Raw genomic sequence first — 20307 nt, 5'->3', positions numbered from 1 at the left:
AAATTTAGAATTTATTTAAATCTTACATCCATTTATTTAAATCTAAGACCAGAGGGCATCTCTCATCGAGGGATCAGAGTTGGAAAGGGTCAGCATCTTTAAATTCCCCGGTATTATCAATTCAGAGGACTTGCCTTGGGCCCAGCACCTATGTGCCATTACAAAGAAACAACAGCAATGCTTCTACTTCCTTAGCAATTTGCAAAGATTTGGCATGACATCTATAACTTTGACATACTTCTATAGATGTGCGGTGGAGAGTATATTGATTGGCTGCATCACAGCCTGGTATGGAAACACCAATACACTTGAATGGAAAATCCAACAAAGAGTAATGGATACAACCCAGACCATCATGGGTAAAGCCCTCCCCATCATTCAGCACATCTACATGAAGTGTAATCACAGTTCCCATATCCCATGGATTCACACTCAAGGACTCCTCATCTCATGTTCTCAATATTTATTGCTTATTTATTATTTTTTTTGTATTTGCACAGTTTGTTGTCTTTTACACACTGGTTCAAAGCCCAAGTTGGTGCAGTCTTTCATTGATTCTATTATAATTATTATTCTATCATGGATTTTTGAGTATCTCTGCAAAAAATGAATCTCTGGGTTGTATATGGTGACATATATGCATGAATAATAAATTTACTTTGAACTTTGAATTTTGAAATGACATCAAACTGTACAAATAAAGAAGGAAAAAGAAATAATAATAAATATGGGGTTGAGAGGGAAAATAGTTTAGCCATGATCCAATGGGCTGAATGCACTAAAGTCTTACAGTCAATTATCATACAGCTACAATAGCTAGAATCCAGGAGCAGTAGGTTTCGTGAAAGTTCAAGTGGTATCTGGCAATGTGACTGTCAGATTCAGCAGGGAAAGGGATAAATAATCATTAATCCCAATCTGTGGAAAGTCAAACATGCCAAGTCAAACACGATTTTATCAATGAATGATTCCAATCTCTCTGATTCTTAGTTATGATTGGTCTTCTTGGGAAGGGAACCAGTCATTTCTCAGAAACCAAACCAAGCAGAAGGTGATTGGTGAAAGGAGCACAGTTTGAAAATTGAACGTAGAACAGTACAGCATAGAAACAGTTTTTTTTTGGCCCACGATGCTCTGCGGCACTAATTAAATGAATGATGCCAAATTAAAATAAACCCTTCTGGCTGCACATGGTGCATATCCCTCCATTCTCTACTTATCCTCGTGGCTATCTAAAAGCTTTTGAAGTATCTTTCTCTTATCTGTCTCCGCCACCACCCCTGAGCACATTCCAAGCACCCACCACTCCCTGTGTAAAACACTTGCCCATACATCTTTGAGCTTTTATCCCCAAGCTTTAATTGTAAGTCCTCTAGTATGAAACATCTGAATTCCTTGCTGTAATGTGAATAGAGAAATTTAGTTTGGTGCAAATTTAGAACTAATTAAGCCTATTGCATTCTTGCGATCAAAGTTCATAACAGGCTTTTTCATTGACCTTAGGGAAATTGACATTACTTGCACTACATTATAAGCCCCCACGTATCCCAGTGGCATGGTAGCATAGCGAATAGTGCAGCAATTTACCATGCCAATGATCTGCGATTGCGGTTCAATCCCACCATTGTCTTTAAGGAGTTTGTACATTCTCCCCGTGATTGTGTGGGTTTCCTGTAGGTGCTCTGGTTTCCTCCAACATTCCAAATATGTACAGGTTAGAGTGAGTGAGTTGTGGGCATCCTACACTGGTGCTGGAAACATGCAGACAACTTTGGGCTGCCCCCCGAACATCCTCAGGCTGTGTTGGTTGTTGATGCAAATGAGATGTTCCTCTGTATCATTCGATGTACCTGTGACATATAAAGCTAATCTTTATCTTTTATCGTTACCAAGCCTACTGAACAACTTTCTGCATTTGTCCACTTCTCTGTTTTTGTTTAATAAACTCAAAACCTATTTGCTTTGACTAAGACCTTGGGCAGTTTCCAAACAGAGATATGATGGGACACTGGGCTGTTAATCTAATAGTTTTGGCTGAGTTTCTGGAATTTCTCCACAGTAGAGAAATTTAATCTCTGTTAGTGAAATAAATTACCTGGCATTACATAGTTCGTCTATATCTTCAATAGTTAGTAATGAAGTTATTAAAGTGTTGTAAAAACCCAACTACTTTGCTGTTCAGCCTATCTGCACTAACAGCTTTATAAAGCAATATAATAGACTTTGAGATTGGAATGGAATTGGAATTATTTTATTATTGTCACATTTACCGAGCTGCAGTGAAAAGTTTGTCTTATGTACTGTTCATGAAGATCAATTCATTATACAGTTTATTATGGTAGTAAAAGGAAAAACAATAACATAAATACAGAATAAAGTGTAAATGCAATGCAGGCCGACAATAAGGTGCAAGATTATAATGTGGTAAATTTTGCGGTCAAAAGTCATCTTATCGTTCTAAGGAACCACTCAACAGTTTTACAACAGTGGGGTAGAAGCTGGCCTTGAGCTTGCTGGTACATGCTTTCAGGCTTCTGAATCTTTACCCTGATGGAGAAGGGAAAAAGTTAGAGTACCCAGGATGGGTGAGGTCTTTGATTATGCTGGCTGACTGTATTGGAATCCTCAAATTCACTAGAAGGATAAGTGACTCCTATGTCCTTTCCCAGGTCAAAAACGACCATTATGAGTCTATTCTCTGTTCGCAACACTAGGCAGTCCATGCTATTCTCATGCTGAACACCAATTTCCAGAGACTGACACTTTTATGAGTTGTGACAACTGTGTGACTAGAGGACAGATGCGCTCTGAGCTTCATCAGTGAAGTGGAACATCCTCATTAACTCCTGGGAATCTCTGAGACATGGCCATTCAAAGCAAGGAAACTGCATTCCAGATGGGACAGAAAAGCACAAGGCCATGCACTGGACCGTAAGCGTTGCCCTGCCTAAGTGATGGGAAGGGGCATGCTGTCTCACCGATCACACACCTCCAACTCCTTCAGCCACCATTCACTTCCTCAGGTTAAGAGCCTGCATTTCTCACTTGGATCACATTAGCCTCCTAAGAACCTGCACAACTGGAGTGGAGGGAATGTCAAATTCAAAACATACAAAGACTCAGCAAGTCAGGTAGCAACTAAGGAGGGGAATAAACAGCTGATCTTCCCCTCCATAGATGCTGCCTGACCTGGTGAGTTTCTCTAGCATCTTGTGTGTGTTGCTCAGGATTTGCAGCATCTGCAGAATGTCTTATGCCAACAGTGAAGGTTAGAATGAGATTACAAGATCTGACTGTTTAGCAAGCAAGACAACTCATCCAACTGCCTCATCTGCTTTTTTTTTAATGCAGCACATTTGGATGTATTATGTATTAACATTTCTGAGCTGTCATGAGAAGTGACCTCCAGATGAATAGAGAATGGAAGAACTCTGAGCCTCGTTGAAGAAATGTTATATCCTCACTGACTCCTGGGAATCTCTAAACCATTCAAAACAGGGCAGCAGCATTCAGGACGGTATGAAGAACTTCAAAGCCACGCACTGGGCTGCAAAAGGTGACCAACGTAAATGATGGGAAGGGGTGTACTGTCTCACCAGTCACCCCCTTCCAACTCCATCAGCTACCATCTGCCTCCTCATGTTAAGCATCTGCAGTTTCCACATTGACCTCATTAGTTGCCATAGAACCGGCAAAACCGGAGTGGAAATAAGCCATTCTCGATGGAGAAGAGATTTAGTTTAACTTGGCGTTGTGTTTGGCATAGATATTGAGGACTAAAGGACCTGTTTCTGTGCTGTATTGCTCATGTTCTAGGTTCTACCTCTCCTACTTCAGAACTTACCATTTTTTTATCCATTGCCTCCCAATTTCCCTTGTGCCTTGGCATCAGTATTTGCCTGTTCCTGCTCCTCTGATGTTCCTTGGAACATCTGGCATTGCTCCAGCTGTACAGTTGAAATGTGTTGCATTGTCGGCTGATAGTCTAATGCTCTCACTCATAACACATGAAATTTAATTGTGGTTCTGCCTGCCTGCACATGATAACTTCTGATAAGTTTTATTAGAGCAGGGGTTCCCAACCTGGGGTCCATTGATCCCTTGCTTAATGGTATTGATCCATGGCATAACAAAGGTTGGGAACCCCTGCATTAGATTGACTGCCCTGGATCGATTACACAATCCATAGCCGTGGATTGGACCATCTCTCGGGACGTAATTAAAGTTGGCAGCCTTATGCTCCACATTTAGTTCACCTCACGGAATGCCTCGAACTGTTGTGCATGGAGTACAAAGGTCATCCTGTCCCCTCCTGGCCAGTACAGCAGACGGAACTCAAAAGGAAGCAAAATAGGAAAAGAAAGCTAAATATAAAAAGGAGGCAGGCTAATTAAATAGAAAAATATTGGCACATGTCATGAACAGCTGTTGCTTTGAAATATGTTCAAATCTCAGCTATGCTTCGTTATGATCAGTCTGCAGTGTCTCATCACAAAATCAGTCTGACAACAGGGGACATGATAAACAAAGTGTCATATCGCACCATTTTGTTAATGTATCTAATCATATTCAAATTACTATGCTTTTCCTTTTCAACCTTGCTCCTGTTCTGGGAATTCCTGGGGATTTTATGGAAACATTACTTGTTCACAGGCTTTTGGCTTTCAAGGCACCATCATTATAATATTATGAGGATTATGTCAAGAATTAGAACATTGATTTGTAATTAGGAAACATCTTGTAGAACAAGGTTTTCCCAACCTTTTTTATGCCAGGAACTTCTACCATTAACTGAGGGCTCCATGGATGTCAGGTTAGGAATCCTTGTTGTAGAGTATAACAAACAAAAACATCCAATTGTTTTAAGTTGAATATTGATTTGACTATCAATACTCCCTTCTTGTATTATGACTGCAAATCAAAGTCATTACAGACTTTCATTTATGAAGTGCCTCCTCATTCGATGTTGCTTGGCAGCAAAATTAAAGCCCCACCCAAACCCAGCCCACTGGTGGCCTATGTGCTGATAGAGCCTAATCCCTGGATTAACTCTTTCTTTTGCCATTTACCCCACTAGAGACGATCCTTGCCAAGAATCCCAACTCAGCCTGTCTTTACCTTGGACTCTTCTAACATGGTCCCCAGTCATTCAATTCAAGCTAACCTGAACCTGAGGCAAACCTAATTTGGACCCGATACACACGGTCAGATTCCATCAGGGTAGCTCAGTAGTTCAACTGAGTAACTCAGCTCCACACGAAGCAAACAAGCATTTATTTATTCTATTATGAATGCCTGCAAGAAAACAAACCTCGAGGTAGTATATGGTGATATATACAAATAATGATAATTACTTTGAACTTTGAACTTTGACATGCAGACATTTTTATGTTGGGAAAACTTATATGCAGGAACTGGAGAGAGAACCCAATGGCTTCAGGCCAATGTATATATTCAACATAGACGATCTTACCGCTTCATTAAGTCTTTGTCCCTCGTATTGCAGCATGGTAAAATGTGCGAGGCACTGCTCCTTCATGGCTCCGGAGACCTGTGTTTAGTCCTGTCCTCCGGCGTTGTCTGAGAGCAGTCTGCAAGTTGCTTCCATGTCTGTGTGGCTTTCCACCGGCTGCTCCAGTTTCCTTCCCCAACCAGAAGATTAGGTTAACTGCCTCATTTGTGTTGGCAGGTGGCAGAAGAATGGGTAAGAAATTTTGGTGGGAAAAAGGGAGAGAATAAATGGCAGGGACACAGGAGAAGAGGACTAGGGAGAATGGCACTGATTGGCACTTTGTGCAGCTGTTGGTAAAATCCCAGCTTCTCCAGAACATACTGGCACAATTCTACACTGCCTTCACAGAGAGCATCCTCATATCAGTCATTACTGTCTGGTTTGGTGCAGCACCCTCTCACAATATACTAAAACTACAGGTCAGCAGAAAAGAACATTGGTTGCAGTCTCCCATCACAGGAGAAAGAAGTGTGCAGGAAAGATCATTGCAGATCGGAATCAAATTTATTTTCACTGTCGTGTGACATGAAATTTGTTAACTTAGTAACAGCAGTTCAATGCAATACGTAATATAGAAGAAAACATAAAATAATGATAGTAATAATAAATAAATACATCCTATTCGATATACTTTATACAGTATACATACATTGAATAGATTAAAAATCGCACAAAAAACAGATATACTATATATTTTTTAAAAAGTGAGGTCGTGTCCATGGGTTCAATATCCACTTAGGAATCGGATGGCAGAGGGGAAGAAGCTGTTCCTGAATCGCTGAGTGTGTGCCTTCAGGCTTCTGTACCTCCTACCTGATGGTAACAGTGAGAAACTACCCACCCTGCAAATTGCCTTATCCAAAAGATCCCTACTGGAAAGCGCTGTAGGGCTATTAAAACAAAAACTACATGCCATCTTAAAAGTTTCTTCCCCCAGGTAGCTAATCTGATCAACCACTCCAGTTACCCCCATCCAACCCTGTCTATCACGCCTCTTCAAAGCACCACCAAGCATAACTTTCCCTCCCCCCCCCCACATTCCGCTTTCCACAGAGATCACTCCCTACGTGACTCTCTTGTCCATTCGTCCCTCCCCACTGATCTCCCTCCTGGCATTTATCCTTGCAAGTGGAACAAGTGCTACACCTGCCCCTACACCTCCTCCCTCACTGCTGTTCAGAGCCTGAAGCAATCCTTCCAGGTGAGGCGACACTCCACCTGTGAGTCTGTTGGGGTCACTTATTGTGTCCGGTTCTCCTGGTGTGGCATCCTGTATATCAGTGAGACCTGATGTAGATTGGGAGACTGCTTCGCCAAGCACCTACACTCCATCCACCAGAAAAAGCCACCCATTTTAATTCCACTTCCCATTCCCATATGTCCACTTATGGCCTCCTCCACTGTTGTGATGAGGCCACGCTTAGGTTGGAGGAACAATCCCTTACTCTCCGTTGGGGTAGCCTCCAACATAATGGCATGAACACCGATGTCTCGAACTTCTGGTAATACCCCCCATCACCCTCCTCCCCCCCCCCCCCCCACCTTCATCATTTCCCATCCCCTATTTCCCCTTTCACCTTATCTCCTTTCCTGCCCATCGCCTCCCTATGGTGCTCCTCCTGCCTTTTATTTCTTCCATGGCCTTCTGTTCCTTCACCAACTTACTTCCCAGCTCTTTACTTCATCCCCTCCCCTTTCAGGTTTCACCTTTCACCTTGTGTTTCTCTCTCCCCTCCCCCACTTCTTAAATCTGCTCCTCAGCCTTTTTACTCCAGTCCCGCTGAAGGGTTTTGACCCGAAACGTCGACATACTCTTTTCCTAGGTGCTGCCTGGCCTGCTGAGTTCCTCCAGCATTTTGTGTGCATTGCTCGGATTTCCAGCACCTGCCGATTTTCTCTTGTAAGCACTGTAAACCACTTTTTTATAAAGCTGTTTATATTGTAAGTACATGCTGGTATTTATGCAGATTTTATTCCGTATCTGTACTTTAACATCTAACTTTATATTTTATACAATTCTGCACTCCTTAAAATTGTTGAGCATTATTGCATGTTGCATGCTGCACCCTAACCAAATTCCCAATAAATTTCATGAATATGGCAAATCAACTTGATCCTTGATCTACTGGGGTCCATCAAAAGCTTGAATTGCTGAATAGCCTCCTTCTGCAGTATTATGTATTTTCCCAATAAATGTACTTGAAGGACCTCTTGTTATATTGATGGATGAAGGGCTGATTGAATAGAGGTTCAGTGCTGACAGGATTTTAAACAGAATGTTGTGAACTTACAGTTGGAATTCAATGAAAAATATATTTATAATCAATGTTTCCAAGGCATTAAATGCCTAAAGGAGTGTAAAAAGAAATGGATTGACTTTTCCTTTAAAGCTTAGAAATTTCCAGAGTGGTTAGAGTGTAAAATTCCCTGCCACAAAAGTTTTGTTGATGAAAATGGCTTTGTTGCTTCTGAGAGGAAACTGAAAGGAGAAAGAAAACTCAGGAGCTGCTGGTTAGGTAAAGAGGTCGAGAGCAGTATCCCAGGAGTACAAACAGCAGCATGAGCCAGTTACACTGCAATTTGAACAGGCAACCTCCACCGTTACAGCCGTTTGGGCAGTGCAACCTCACTCTTACAAAATTTACAAATCACTAGCCAGAACTTTGAGATAAAGAATACGATCCGCTCTTGCATGAACACATGTGCAGATGACACAGCTATGTGTTATGGAAAATCATGATGTGGACCTCTTTCTCGTTGACTGCATGCAGGTGCTTATAACCCAGATGTCTAGGTAGTCCGGTAGAAACTAATGGGTTCTCATCCCTGTAGGTCAGACTGGAATGGGATGCCTACTTAAAACATTTTGACTCCTCTCCACACTGAGAAGGAAGAGAAGCATCCAACCTAAAAGAGAGACAGCGTGGTCTTCTCGCAATTCCACCACTCAATTGCCAAGGCGATTCGTTGAAATCAACGTCATGAAGCCCAAGCAATTTAAAGCGTCCAAATTGGATACCTGGCAGAGCACTTTGTCTTGGACTGTACTTCATTTACAATCATGGCTCTGTTCTGAGATCAAGATGTTTTTCCATCTGGTCCCGCTATGTTTCAGCATTATTTCCCCCAGCGTGACAAGTTATCGTTACTAACAGGTTGCGTGCACTTGAAATAAATATGCCAGCATCTCAGGAGTCAGACAAGATTGTTTCTACCAAGGAATGTTAAAGATAAGGGCCCCTTCATGCCAGTGCTCACATTCCATCACTGCCCTTAGATTCTGAACAGTTGGTGTGGACCACATAAATCATAAAGTCCTTTTCGGATCAATAAAGCTCCTCTTGCATTCCTTGGCATCCCGTGGCACATTCACTTCAGTGCAAGCATTAAATGTTCTGAAGGTGATGTCAGCATATCTTTAGGAAAAGAGAGCAGTTATCATTTTATTTGATGCAATGTTGAACCAGATTTGCCAACTCCTTTTCCCTGAAGCCTGGGGCCATTGTAACCTTTCGTAATAGACCATTCTGCCAAAGACCTCTCTGCTGGAACCACAGCACTTTCACATGAAATCCACAGAACGTAACTCAGGAAATCATTTGAGACTTTTAGTATGAACAGGTATTGCTCAATGATAATCTTAAAGTATGTGGAATATTTTATAGGACAAGTTATTGTAAAGTAACATGGTCAAACTAAGCTGACATTGACGCACACAAAATACTGGAGGAACTCAGCAAGCCAGGCAGCAGCTAGGCAAAGAGTACAGTCGAACGTTTCAGGTCAAAACCCTTGGATATTCAGAATCTACAGATTTTTCTCTTGTTTGACATTTGACCTCAGACCGACACACACAAAACGCTAGAGGAATGCAGCAGGTCAGGCAGCATCTACGGAGTGGAATTAACAGTCGACATTTCAGGCCGAGATCCTTCATCACAGCTCAGAACTGCCTGTTCCTCTCTATAGATGTTGCCTGGCCTGCTGAGTTCCTCCAGTAATTTGTGAGTGTTACTTTGGAGTTCAAGCAGCTGCAGAATCTCGTGTTTATAGACAATAGATAATCAATTAACATGATTTTATTGGAATTGGGACAGGTGGTTTAAGGCTTATCCAAAGTGCTGAGAGCTGACTATCTACTTGAAGGGGTAGTAAAAATGAAGGGCAGAGTAATGATGGAGGTTAAGGCCTGGGCACCAATGATAGTACTATTAGAGATGGAAATGGGCAAAGTGAAGAACTGGGGAAAATAGAAATATTGTAGATAACACAGATAGAGGGAAAGCAGAAGAAAGTGTTAGAATTTTAAAATAAGGCACTGCTAGAGCCAGAATAGAGCTGGACAAAACTCTATGCCAATGTGGTATGGAAAGGCTGGTTCATATTAACAGGTCAATTGAAGACTAAATCCCAATGTGGAGTGGTTTTCCTCAGTCTTGTTCACCACACTATTTTTCACCTCCCCTTCAATGAGCTTCCAGTGGGAGTGGAGCCTGCCTAAAGGTTGAACCTGTTTCGCACACAAAATGCTAGAAGAACACCACAGGTTGGGCAGCGTCTAAAGAGAGGGAGAAGTAGTCAACAATCAGCCAAATCCTAATGAAAAGTCTCAGCCCAAAATGTTGTCTGTTTATTCCTGTCCTTAGGTGCAGCCTGACCTGCTGGGTTCCTCCAGCACTTCATGTATGTTACCCTAGATTTCCAGCATTTGCAGAATCTCTTGTACTTATGATCAATGTCCTTCACTTCCACTCCAGAACCAAGGTTACTGCACCTCAGTCTTTGAACTTAAGTCCCTTAGTCCTCATGCCCGGATTCAAACTCAAACCTCGACCATTCCTTTTCCCCGAACACATGCTCCTTAGCGCATTGAGTTTTTCGAGCAGATTGTGTGTTACCCCAGCATCTGCATCTCCTGAGGAACTGCCAAGAAAGAGAGAGGGTGAGACTCAGAGCCATTGGAAAACTAAAGCACAGAAACAGGCCCTTCCAGTCCTTGCCCAACCATTTAAACTGCCTAGTCCCATTGATCTGCACCTGGTTCATAGCCCTCCATGTACCTATCCAAACTTCTCTTGAGCATTGAAATTGAAGTTGCATCCAACACTTGTGCTGGCAGCTCATTTCACAATCTCACGGCCCTCTGAGTGAATAAGTTTCCCCTTTTGTTCTCCTTTAAACATTTCACCTTTCACCCTTAAACCATGAACTCTAGTTGTAGTCCCCCTCAACCTCAGTGGAAAAAGCCTGCCTGCGTTTACCCTATATACACTGCTGATAATTTTGTATTTTTCTATCAAATCTACTCTCAATCTTCTATGCTCTAGGGAATAAAGTTCTAACCTATTCAATCTTTCTTTATAACTCAAGTCCTCCAGTCCTGGCAACATCCTTGTAAACCTTCTTGGTACTCTTTCAACCTATTGACATCTTTCCTGTAGGTAGGTGACCAAAATGCCACAGAATACTCCAAATTAAGCCTCAGCAATACCTTATACAACTTCATTGACACAAATAGTGTCAATGAGTCCATCACGATCATAACTTGTGCACTTTTGAAACAGAACCCAGTAATATGCAGTTATTGAAATGTTCAGGTCTGCTTAAATGTCTTCAGCTCCACTGGCTGTTCGAAAGGCACTGGAACGATGCCATCTTTTCTATTATTTCAGGCAGATATGTAAAAGTGTAACACAACCATCAAAGGGGTTCATTGGAAGGTCTTTTTATGAAATAAAATGGTGCTCAAAAGCCACTTTCATGACTAAAACAAAACATCTTTGAGCGTGCTACTCAGACTAAAACTAAAGAATGCTGCAAAACCTGTCCTTAGGAACATCTGTGCTTCTGTCATCTGCCGATGGCAAATGATTAATTAAGTGCTGACGCCTTTGTAATGCTTAAGTGCATTCTGAAGCAGACATCTCAGCTGATAAAGATCATTTTCAATGATGCTATCCCTTGTCCCAAACCTTCAGATAGTTACTTGCAAGATCAGTGTCTTGAACATCAATGAACCTTTCTCCTCTGCTTCAGACCATTTTAATGTTCTATTTTAATTTATTTTACCATGCTAATATAGTTGAGGTATTGAGTATCTCACAATTGGACCACAAGTTTTACCTCCTCAATTTAGGTTTACTTTCTTAGAAATAATTTGCTCCAGCCCATTTTCATGGTTCTAATTGGGAACTGGCCAAGTTTCTGTTTTGGGATTTTAGTTATTGTGTGCAATACAGAAGGTATGATCCACATTTAAATGGAGGTATTGTATACTTGTGGTGGGATCAGATGGAGCCTGAAGTTGGCTCTGTGAAGAACTTCTCATTGAGATAAATGATGTTTATCAAAGAATCTGCCTGGGGGTAAATTAGAAGGTACATTAATTCTGTAAAACATTCCACTGGAGATGCATTACGGAGTGTCTTTAGAAGGAACCAGCATTCCTGCATGTCGATGGATTCCTACTTGCAACAGTGCACGCCATCGTTGCACAGTAGCAGAGACTCCTCAGTCCATATGTGAGCAGCTTCAGATTTCACTTCTCTGAGAAACTGAGCTAAGTTCAAATCAAGCTGCAAACTAAAACAAAACTGTGCCTCATTCAGAATCCAAGTGAAAACACTCAGATCACTTTGGAGTAACCCTACTAATTCTGTTCATTTGCTTTCTGATATTGGAAAATGAATATCCAACATTCCTTTATGCTGGAGTTTAGAAGATCTCATTGAAACCTATCACATATTAAACCATCTAGATAAAGTGGATGTGACATGTTTCCAATAGTGGGAGAGTCTGGGACCAGAGGCCACAACCTCAGAATACAAGGTCATGTCTTTAGAACAGAGATAAGGAGTCATTTCTTCAGGCAAAGGGTGGTGAATTGATGAGATTCATTGCTGCAGATGGCTGTGGAGGTTGATAGGATCTTGTTTAGTAAGTGTGTCAAAGGTCACAGGGAGAAGGCAGAAGAATGGGGTTGGGGGGGATAATAAATTAGCATTGATCAAATGGTGGAAAAGAGAAGGGACAAAGGGGCTAATTCTGAGAATTAAGGTTGAATACTCATTCATTGTCAATCCAATCAAAGACAAAATTCAAAGTTAAGTTTATAGTCATATACACAAGTATATCTTTGCACTGGTGCAATGAAAAACGTATTTGTAGCATCACAGACACTCAGCTTCAGATAAGCATATTTCACTAGATAAAATATAAGTATACGTATACTGAATAGATTAAAAATCATGCAAAAAAACAGAAATAATATATATTTAAAAAGTGAGATAGTGTTCACAGGTTCAATGTCCATTTAGGAACCAGATGGCAGAGGGGATGAAGCTGTTCCTGAATCGCTAATTGTGTGTCTTCAGGCTTCTGTACCTCCTACCTGATGGTAACAGTACATGCCCTGGGTGTTGGAGGTCCTTAATAATGGACACTGCCTTTCAAAGATGTCCTGGGTACTTTGTAGGTTAGTAACCAAGATGGAGCCGACTAAATTTATGACCTTCTGCAGCTTCTTTCGGTCCTGTGCACCCCCCCATACCAGTCAGTGATACAGCCTGTCAGAATGCTCTCCATGGTACATCTACAGAAGTTTCTGAGTGTATTTGTTGACATATCAAATCTCTTCAAACTCTTAATAAAGTACAGTCGCTGTCTTGCCTTCTTAATAACTGCATCGATATGTTGCATTCGAGGTAATCGCAGACAGCCTCGATGATCAGAATCAGGTTTATAATCACCAACATGTGTCATGACATTTGTTAATTTAGCAGCAGCAGTTCAATGCAATAGATGATAATACCGAAAGAAAAAAAAGTAAATCAATTTACAGTAAGTACATATGTGTATATTGAACAGATTAAATATAGTGCAAAATGCAAATTATATATATTAAAAAGTGAGGTAGTTAAATATCCATTCATTGTTCATGGGTTAAATATCCATTTAGGAATCATATGACAGAGGGGAAGAAGCTGTTCCTGAATCACTGAGAGTGTGCCTTCAGGCTTCTGTACATCCTGCCTAGTGGTAACAATGAGAACAGGGCATGTCCTGGGTAGTGGGGGTCCCTAATAATGGATTTTGTCTTCCTGAGGCATCGCTCCTTGAAGATGTCTTGGGTACTATAGAGGCTAGTATTCAAGATGGAGCTGACTAATTTTAAGACTTTCTGCAGCTGCTTTTGGTCCTGTGTATTATCTCCCCCCCCTCCCCACCCCATACCAGACAGTGACGCAGCCTATCAGAATGCTGTCCACAGTACATCTATAGAAGTTTTTGAGTGTTTTAGGTGAAAACCCAAATCTCTTCAAACTTCTGTTGAAATATGGCCATTGTCTTGCCTTCTTTATATCTGCATCAATATGTTGGGACCAGGTTGTATCCTCAGAGATCTTGACACCCAGCAACTTGAAATTGCTCACTCTCTCCTCTTCTGAGCCTTCCATGAGGATTGGTTCGTGTTCCCTTGACTTACCCCTACTGAAGTCCACAATCAGCTCTTTTGTCTTACTGATATTGAATGCAATGTTGTTGCTGCGACACCTCTCAACTAGCTGATATCTCGCGATCCTGTACACCCCCTCATCTCCATCTGACATTCTACCAACAGCGGTTGTATCATCAGCAAATTTAGAGATAGTATTTGAGCTATGCCTAGCCACACAGTCATGGGTATATACAGAGTACAGCAGTGGGCTAAGCACACACCCCTGAGGTGCGCCAGTGTTGATCGTCAGCAAGGAAGAGACATTATCACCTATTTGCACAGATTGTGGTCTTCCAATCAGGAAGTCAAAGATCCAATTGCAGAGGGAGGTACAGAGACCCAGGTTCTGTAGCTTATCGATCAGGATTGTGGGAATGATGCTGTTAAATGCTGAGCTATAGTCAACGAACAGCACCCTGACATAGGTGTTTATATTGCCCAGGTGATCTAAGGATCTGTGAAGAGACATTGAGATAACATCTACTGTAGACCCATTGTGAAAAATAGGCAGATTGAAGTGGGTCCAGGTTCTTGCTGAGGCAGGAGCCAATGACCAACCTCTCAAAGCATTTCATCACCATAGATGTGAGTGCTGGTATACGATAGTCATTAAGACAGCTCACACTACTCTTCTTAGGCACAAGTATAATTGTTGCCCTTTTGAGGCAGGTGGGAACTTCCAGATCAGGGCTTTGTGGAGGCCATACCATCTGAAACCATATAAAAATCTAGGGTGCCTAAGACTTTTGCCCAGTACCATACGAATTTTGGTATTTGACTACTCTTGAGTTTGACTTTGAACTGACATTTATTTTCTTGTTCCTCTAGGGCACTCTCATTTCTGGAAGACAATTAACGTGTAGAAAAAGTGGATCTAAAAGAGTTTAAAATTAAGAGTTATCCCTGCAGTCAGCTGGGATTGCATCAACAGACATCCTTAACTGCAGGATTTAAGATGAATTTCATCAATCTGAATTACCAAACAGTGAGTTCTGAGGAAGACCGCAAGAAGCTTTTTAAAAATGGCTGTTACATGCAGGTGAACAAGAGGAAGTATAGGAAACGATTCCTTCGCAAGGATGGGAACTGCAACATCCACTTCAAGCGTGCGTTTGGTGAATGGGAGAGTTACTTTTCAGATATCTTCACCACACTGATAGATCTCAAGTGGAGGCAGATGTTTCTGATTTTTTCCCTGTCCTACATCCTGTCGTGGTTGTTCTTTGGTCTTATCTTCTGGATCACGGCTGTGGTCCATGGAGACATGTTGACGGAGGAGGAAGACCACACGCCCTGTGTGGACGAAGTTCACAGCTTCACCGCTGCTTTCCTCTTTTCCATTGAAACGCAAACCACCATCGGCTACGGATCCCGCTGTGTGACTGAGGAGTGTCCCTTTGCCGTCTCTATGGTCACTTTTCAATCGGTGATGAGCTGTTTGATAAACACCTTCATCATTGGCACGGTGGTGGCCAAGATGTCCAAGGCCAGGAAGCGGGCCCAGACCATTGGGTTCAGCAACAATGCGGTAATATCGCTGCAGAACAGGAAACTCTGCATGATGTGGCGCATTGGAGACCTTCGGGAGAGTCACATCATTGAAGGCACTGTCCGAGCTCAACTGCTCCGGTTTAAGGAGCATGATGACCAGAAATTGTCCATGGAACATCAGGACTTGGACATAGGTACAGGTAATGTCATCCTCATTAGTCCTGTCACCATAGTACATGAAATTAACGAAGACAGCCCACTCTACAACCTTAGCCAGAAAGACTTGGCTGAAGATGACTTTGAAATCATAGTTACCTTCGTCTACTCTGAGGATTCAACTGGAAATACCCACCAGTCTCGAAGCTCCTACACACCTCTGGAGATCTTATGGGGTCACCGCTTCAATGACATTCTGAAAGACAAGGCAAGCCATTATAAAGTTAATTACTCCCAGTTTCACAAAACCCATGAGGTGGCCACACCTGACTGCAGTGCCAAGGAACTCTATTCGGCAGCAGAACAAGAGGTCAATGTGCTCACAGTGGCTGGATTAGACAGTGGAGATGCAAGGTGCGAGAGTGCGGTCATTCCCAATGATGATGAGGAACACAGCGCCATACGATACATGTGCCAAAGGCCTGAACTCGTGTTCAGGTCCCTCTCCATGGAGTCAGAAATTTAACACCCGTCCTAATTCTGTATTCACTTCGGCATATGATAGGACTAATGAGAACATTGTTTACTTAGGAAATAGACTCAATGCAGACTGTTTAGGCTCCTTACATTTCTGTAACTGATTTATGATTAACATTGTGAGAGGCGTGAGGCAGCTTTCTCACCCTGTACCATCAGAAATAATGACCAGAATAGGGAACCCTTGTATAGCTGTCTTCAGTGCTATGCCAGTTCCAATAATTTGCCCTCTTCAGTAGAATAACACCATGATAGTCCATCACACAAGAGATATCCTCTGCTTGGAGAGGGAACATCTATTCTTTGCACAAAGTACAAAATAAGTTTAGTTAAGGCACAATTCAACGCATTCTATAGCTGCACTTAGGTCAGGTATAAGCAATAATCAATTTTTTTAATAACGAGAGATTCTGCAAGTGCTGGAAATCCAGAGTAACACATGCAAAATGCTGGAGGAACTCAGCAGGCCAAACAGCATCGATGAAGAGGAATAAACAGTTGATGTTTCAGGACTGGTGAAGGGTCTTGTCCCAAAACATCGACTGTTCATTCCTCTCCATCGATGCCGCCTGACCTGCTGAATTCCTCCAGCATTTTGGGAGTGTCAAATATCTTAAGAAGACTTTTCAAAATGTGTAAGGCCTAGATCATTCAGGTTTGTGTGACACCTAACAGTTCCATCAACATGACGCCTCTCACAGTGATACAGAGTTCAGGTCCTCAAGCAAGCTTTCGAAACTTTGCCAATTTCTTTCCTCCCACAGATGCTGCTCAACCCACTGAGTTCCTTCTCCAGAAGATTGTTTCTTGCTGTAGATTCTGACATCTGCAATCCTTTGTGTCTACTCATTTAAGGTGGCTCTCTGTGCTCCAAACTACCCAATGCATTCCAAACCCCTCACTCCCCCATAATCTTAAATCAGGTTAACAGTTCTTGTGTAAATACATAAATTTACATTGGGCGTATTAATACATAAAATGTGTAGCCCCAAAATATAAATAGCATCAGAAATGGGAAGATCACTTCAAGGAGTAAAGACACCACATGGAAAGCTATATTTGATAAACAATTAGCTGCAATTAAAAATTGACAATTCTCAAACAGGCATACCTGCAGAATCTGCACAATACCTGGCCTCTACCCAGAAGACTGCTCTTAATATCACCTGTGAATGTAATTGGGAATTCTTCAGCTGACAATATCAGGAATGGTTTGATGAAAATGACCAGGAGATACAGGAGCTAAGAAACAAGGAAAATACCATATTCTAGACAAGAAACACCATTATCACACATATATTGGTCTACAAGCATCTGGAAGTCAAGGTCCAAAAGAAAGGTAATCTGAAGCGTAATGGTCAGAATGAACACAGGGAATCAGGCAGCCACAGGATATATTGATTCCTCTGCATGGTTATGGCAACTTATGGCCCAAACATCTTGGACACTTACATACTAAAACCCAAGAAAGAAGGAAAGCTCGAGAACAATGAGGCAGTAAGTTTCACCACAAGGAAGATCTCAAACTAAACTTTGTCCCTGACATGGGTGTTCTTAGCTCCACTCCTTGGCAAGTTATGTTCCTCTACCGGGCCTCTATCCCAACATGCCAACCATCAGCTAGAAAACAACAAAGTCTTCAGAACAGACTTAATCTCTGCAGGTAAAATATTTCCAGCGTGAATTCATGGCAACATCTTCTTCATGTGAGAAAGGGAGACTAGTGTGAAGACCTAAGTGATGTGTTAATTATGACTGTCTTCAAGAAGAGTGACAAATCTGATTGGGATAATTACAATACTTGTTGACTGGGGCAAGGAAATTCTCTTTGCCAGGTCCACTCTTTTCCTGCAGATCTCCTCTTAGAGTTGCAATGTAGATCCTTCAAATTAAGAATCAAAATAGACATGATCTTCACTGTACATCAACTCAAAGTGTAAGACCCACATGAACTTTTGTACACAACCATCCCTGACTTCACAAAAGGCTTAAGCAAGTCCAGTTTTGCACAGACAGTCTCTTCACCCTGGATAGGATGTTTCTGGCCAAACCTCTAAATTGCTTTTACCAATCCCCTACCCCCAAACAGGATATCCTGGATGTCTTCCCCTCGGTTCCCATGAGCTGCTGGGCATGGCTGTGATTTAAAGAGTATGGAGGATCCATCTTAAATTTGGATGGCTCAAGACATTTCTTACCATCCTCCATCTTCCTTGATGTGTCACACAAACCATAATCCTCATCAGTTAATCCACCACAAATCTAAACTAGTAGGGTCAAGCAAGGTTACGTCATTGCACCAAGTGGTTTCTCAAGCCTCCCCTTTGCAATAGTGCACTTCACCACCAAATAGGTCCCTCCTGTAATGAAGCTAATCGATGATGTTCATGGCTTTCTTGTATTTTATGGCTATCTGGAGAAGATAAATCTCAGCTTTGTATTCTGCGTGCTTACTTCCAGAATAAAATGAACGTTTGAACATTTTGAACCTTTGAACCATTGAATGAGTGGGAAACTGTTTAATCTTCACTCCTTTACTCCAGAACCAAATTAATCATTTTTGTTCTTTGAGATACAGTGTGCAGGGGATAGTGTGTGTGTGAGAGCTTCAAGCTATTGACTCCTTCACTGAACCTTATGACAAGACGAAGTCTCACACCAAGACAGAATAAGAAGGTGGGAGGAGGATAAATTCTTGCTTATGATCCTCCTTCCATACTCACTGCTTTGTGCAAGTGAATCTCTGCAGCTATGCAGGGAGTGATACACTGGACTTAAAACTGGTTTGAGATAGTTCAGTTTTAAGTAACAGGAAGCCTTACAATTGAAATCCACATTTTACCAGTAATGAATAAATTATAATTTTAAAGGACTAGAGGGGCAGCTTATTAGTTCAACATGACCTTGTAAATTCTGATTTACTTGTAATCGGATATATTAATAGCAAGAATATATTGATGGATTACCAAGTTGTGTGACATAGTGGGGCAGGAAATCTTTGGTCAACAGCACTCAACGCCAGCAAGTATCTGCACTGCCCATTATATTCAGCACCATGACATCTGGTTCATTGAGGCCAACAACTCAAATGTTTAGTGTTTAGTTCCAGGGGAAGTTGGTACTCCTACATATGGAGCCTTTCAGTTGTACAGTGTCTGGTTACACTGACGTTTTTGTTCAAGGTTCAAAGTAAATTTATTATCGAAGTACATATACATCATCATATACATCCCTGGGATTCATTTTGTTTATTTATTTATTGAGATACAGCCCAGAGTTGGCCCTTCCCGCCCTTCGTGCCATTGGGATTTAATCCTCGCGTTATCATGGGGCAATTTACAATGACTAATTAACCTACCAACCGGTGTGTCTTTGGACACTGGAAGGAAACCAGAGCACACAGAGGCCACGGAGAGAACGTACAAACTCCTTACAGGCAGTGGCGGGAATTGAACCCGAGTGTGCCAACCACTACACTGCCATGCCTGCCCGACTCTTCTTGCAGGCATCCACAGCAGAACAAAGAAATAGAATAGAATCAATGAAAAACTACACACAAAAACTGACAAGCTCCAATATACAAAAGACAAATGGTGCAAATATAAAGATAAACAAATAAGAACAACAAATAAATATTACTGAGAACGTGAATTGTAGAGTCCTTGAAAGTGAGTCCATTGGTTGAGTTCAATGATCAGTTCACTGTTGAGGTCAGTGAAGTTATCAATGCTCGTTAAGGAGCTTGCTGGTTGAAAGGTAATAACTGTTTCTGGACATGATGTGGGAGTTAAGTTTCCTCTACCTCCTTCCCGATGGTAGCAGCAAGAAGAGAGCATAGTCTGGATGCTGGGGGTACCTTATGATGGAGGCTTCTTTTTTGCCCATCATTGCTAATCCCAGCACTTCTGACCAAAAATGCATTTCCCCTTGTGACAGCATCTGACATAGTCTAATAGTCAGAATTATTTTTTTCTCTATGACCATGTTCATTATATTACAGTTCCATCCCCTCCCCACGTACTTTCAGTGTATTGCTTGTTTTAATATTGCTTGTGGCACTTAGGAAATGAGTTGGAGCAAATCTACTTTTAATTTGGCACAGGCTGCAACAGTG

The 20307-nt window shown here is 41.7% G+C and overlaps 1 protein-coding gene across 2 annotated transcripts in view; it reads left to right on the top strand.

The window, feature by feature from the left end:
* Nucleotides 1-18672, top strand: part of LOC140187241 (inward rectifier potassium channel 16-like) — a 190706-nt gene extending 172034 nt beyond the window's left edge. For both annotated transcript variants that reach the window (XM_072242359.1, XM_072242357.1), the window contains one exon: nucleotides 14838-18672. In XM_072242359.1, coding sequence (XP_072098460.1) covers nucleotides 14965-16182 — 1218 coding nt within the window. In that variant the 5' untranslated portion in view covers nucleotides 14838-14964 and the 3' untranslated portion in view covers nucleotides 16183-18672. The remainder of the gene's footprint in view (nucleotides 1-14837) is intronic.
* The last annotated feature ends 1635 nt before the right edge of the window (nucleotides 18673-20307 follow it).

This window comes from Mobula birostris, chromosome 24 (genome assembly GCF_030028105.1).
Source record: "Mobula birostris isolate sMobBir1 chromosome 24, sMobBir1.hap1, whole genome shotgun sequence".
Classification (NCBI taxonomy): domain Eukaryota; kingdom Metazoa; phylum Chordata; class Chondrichthyes; order Myliobatiformes; family Myliobatidae; genus Mobula; species Mobula birostris.
Note: the sequence above shows the minus strand (reverse complement) of the source record. Positions and strands in the feature narration are given on the sequence as shown.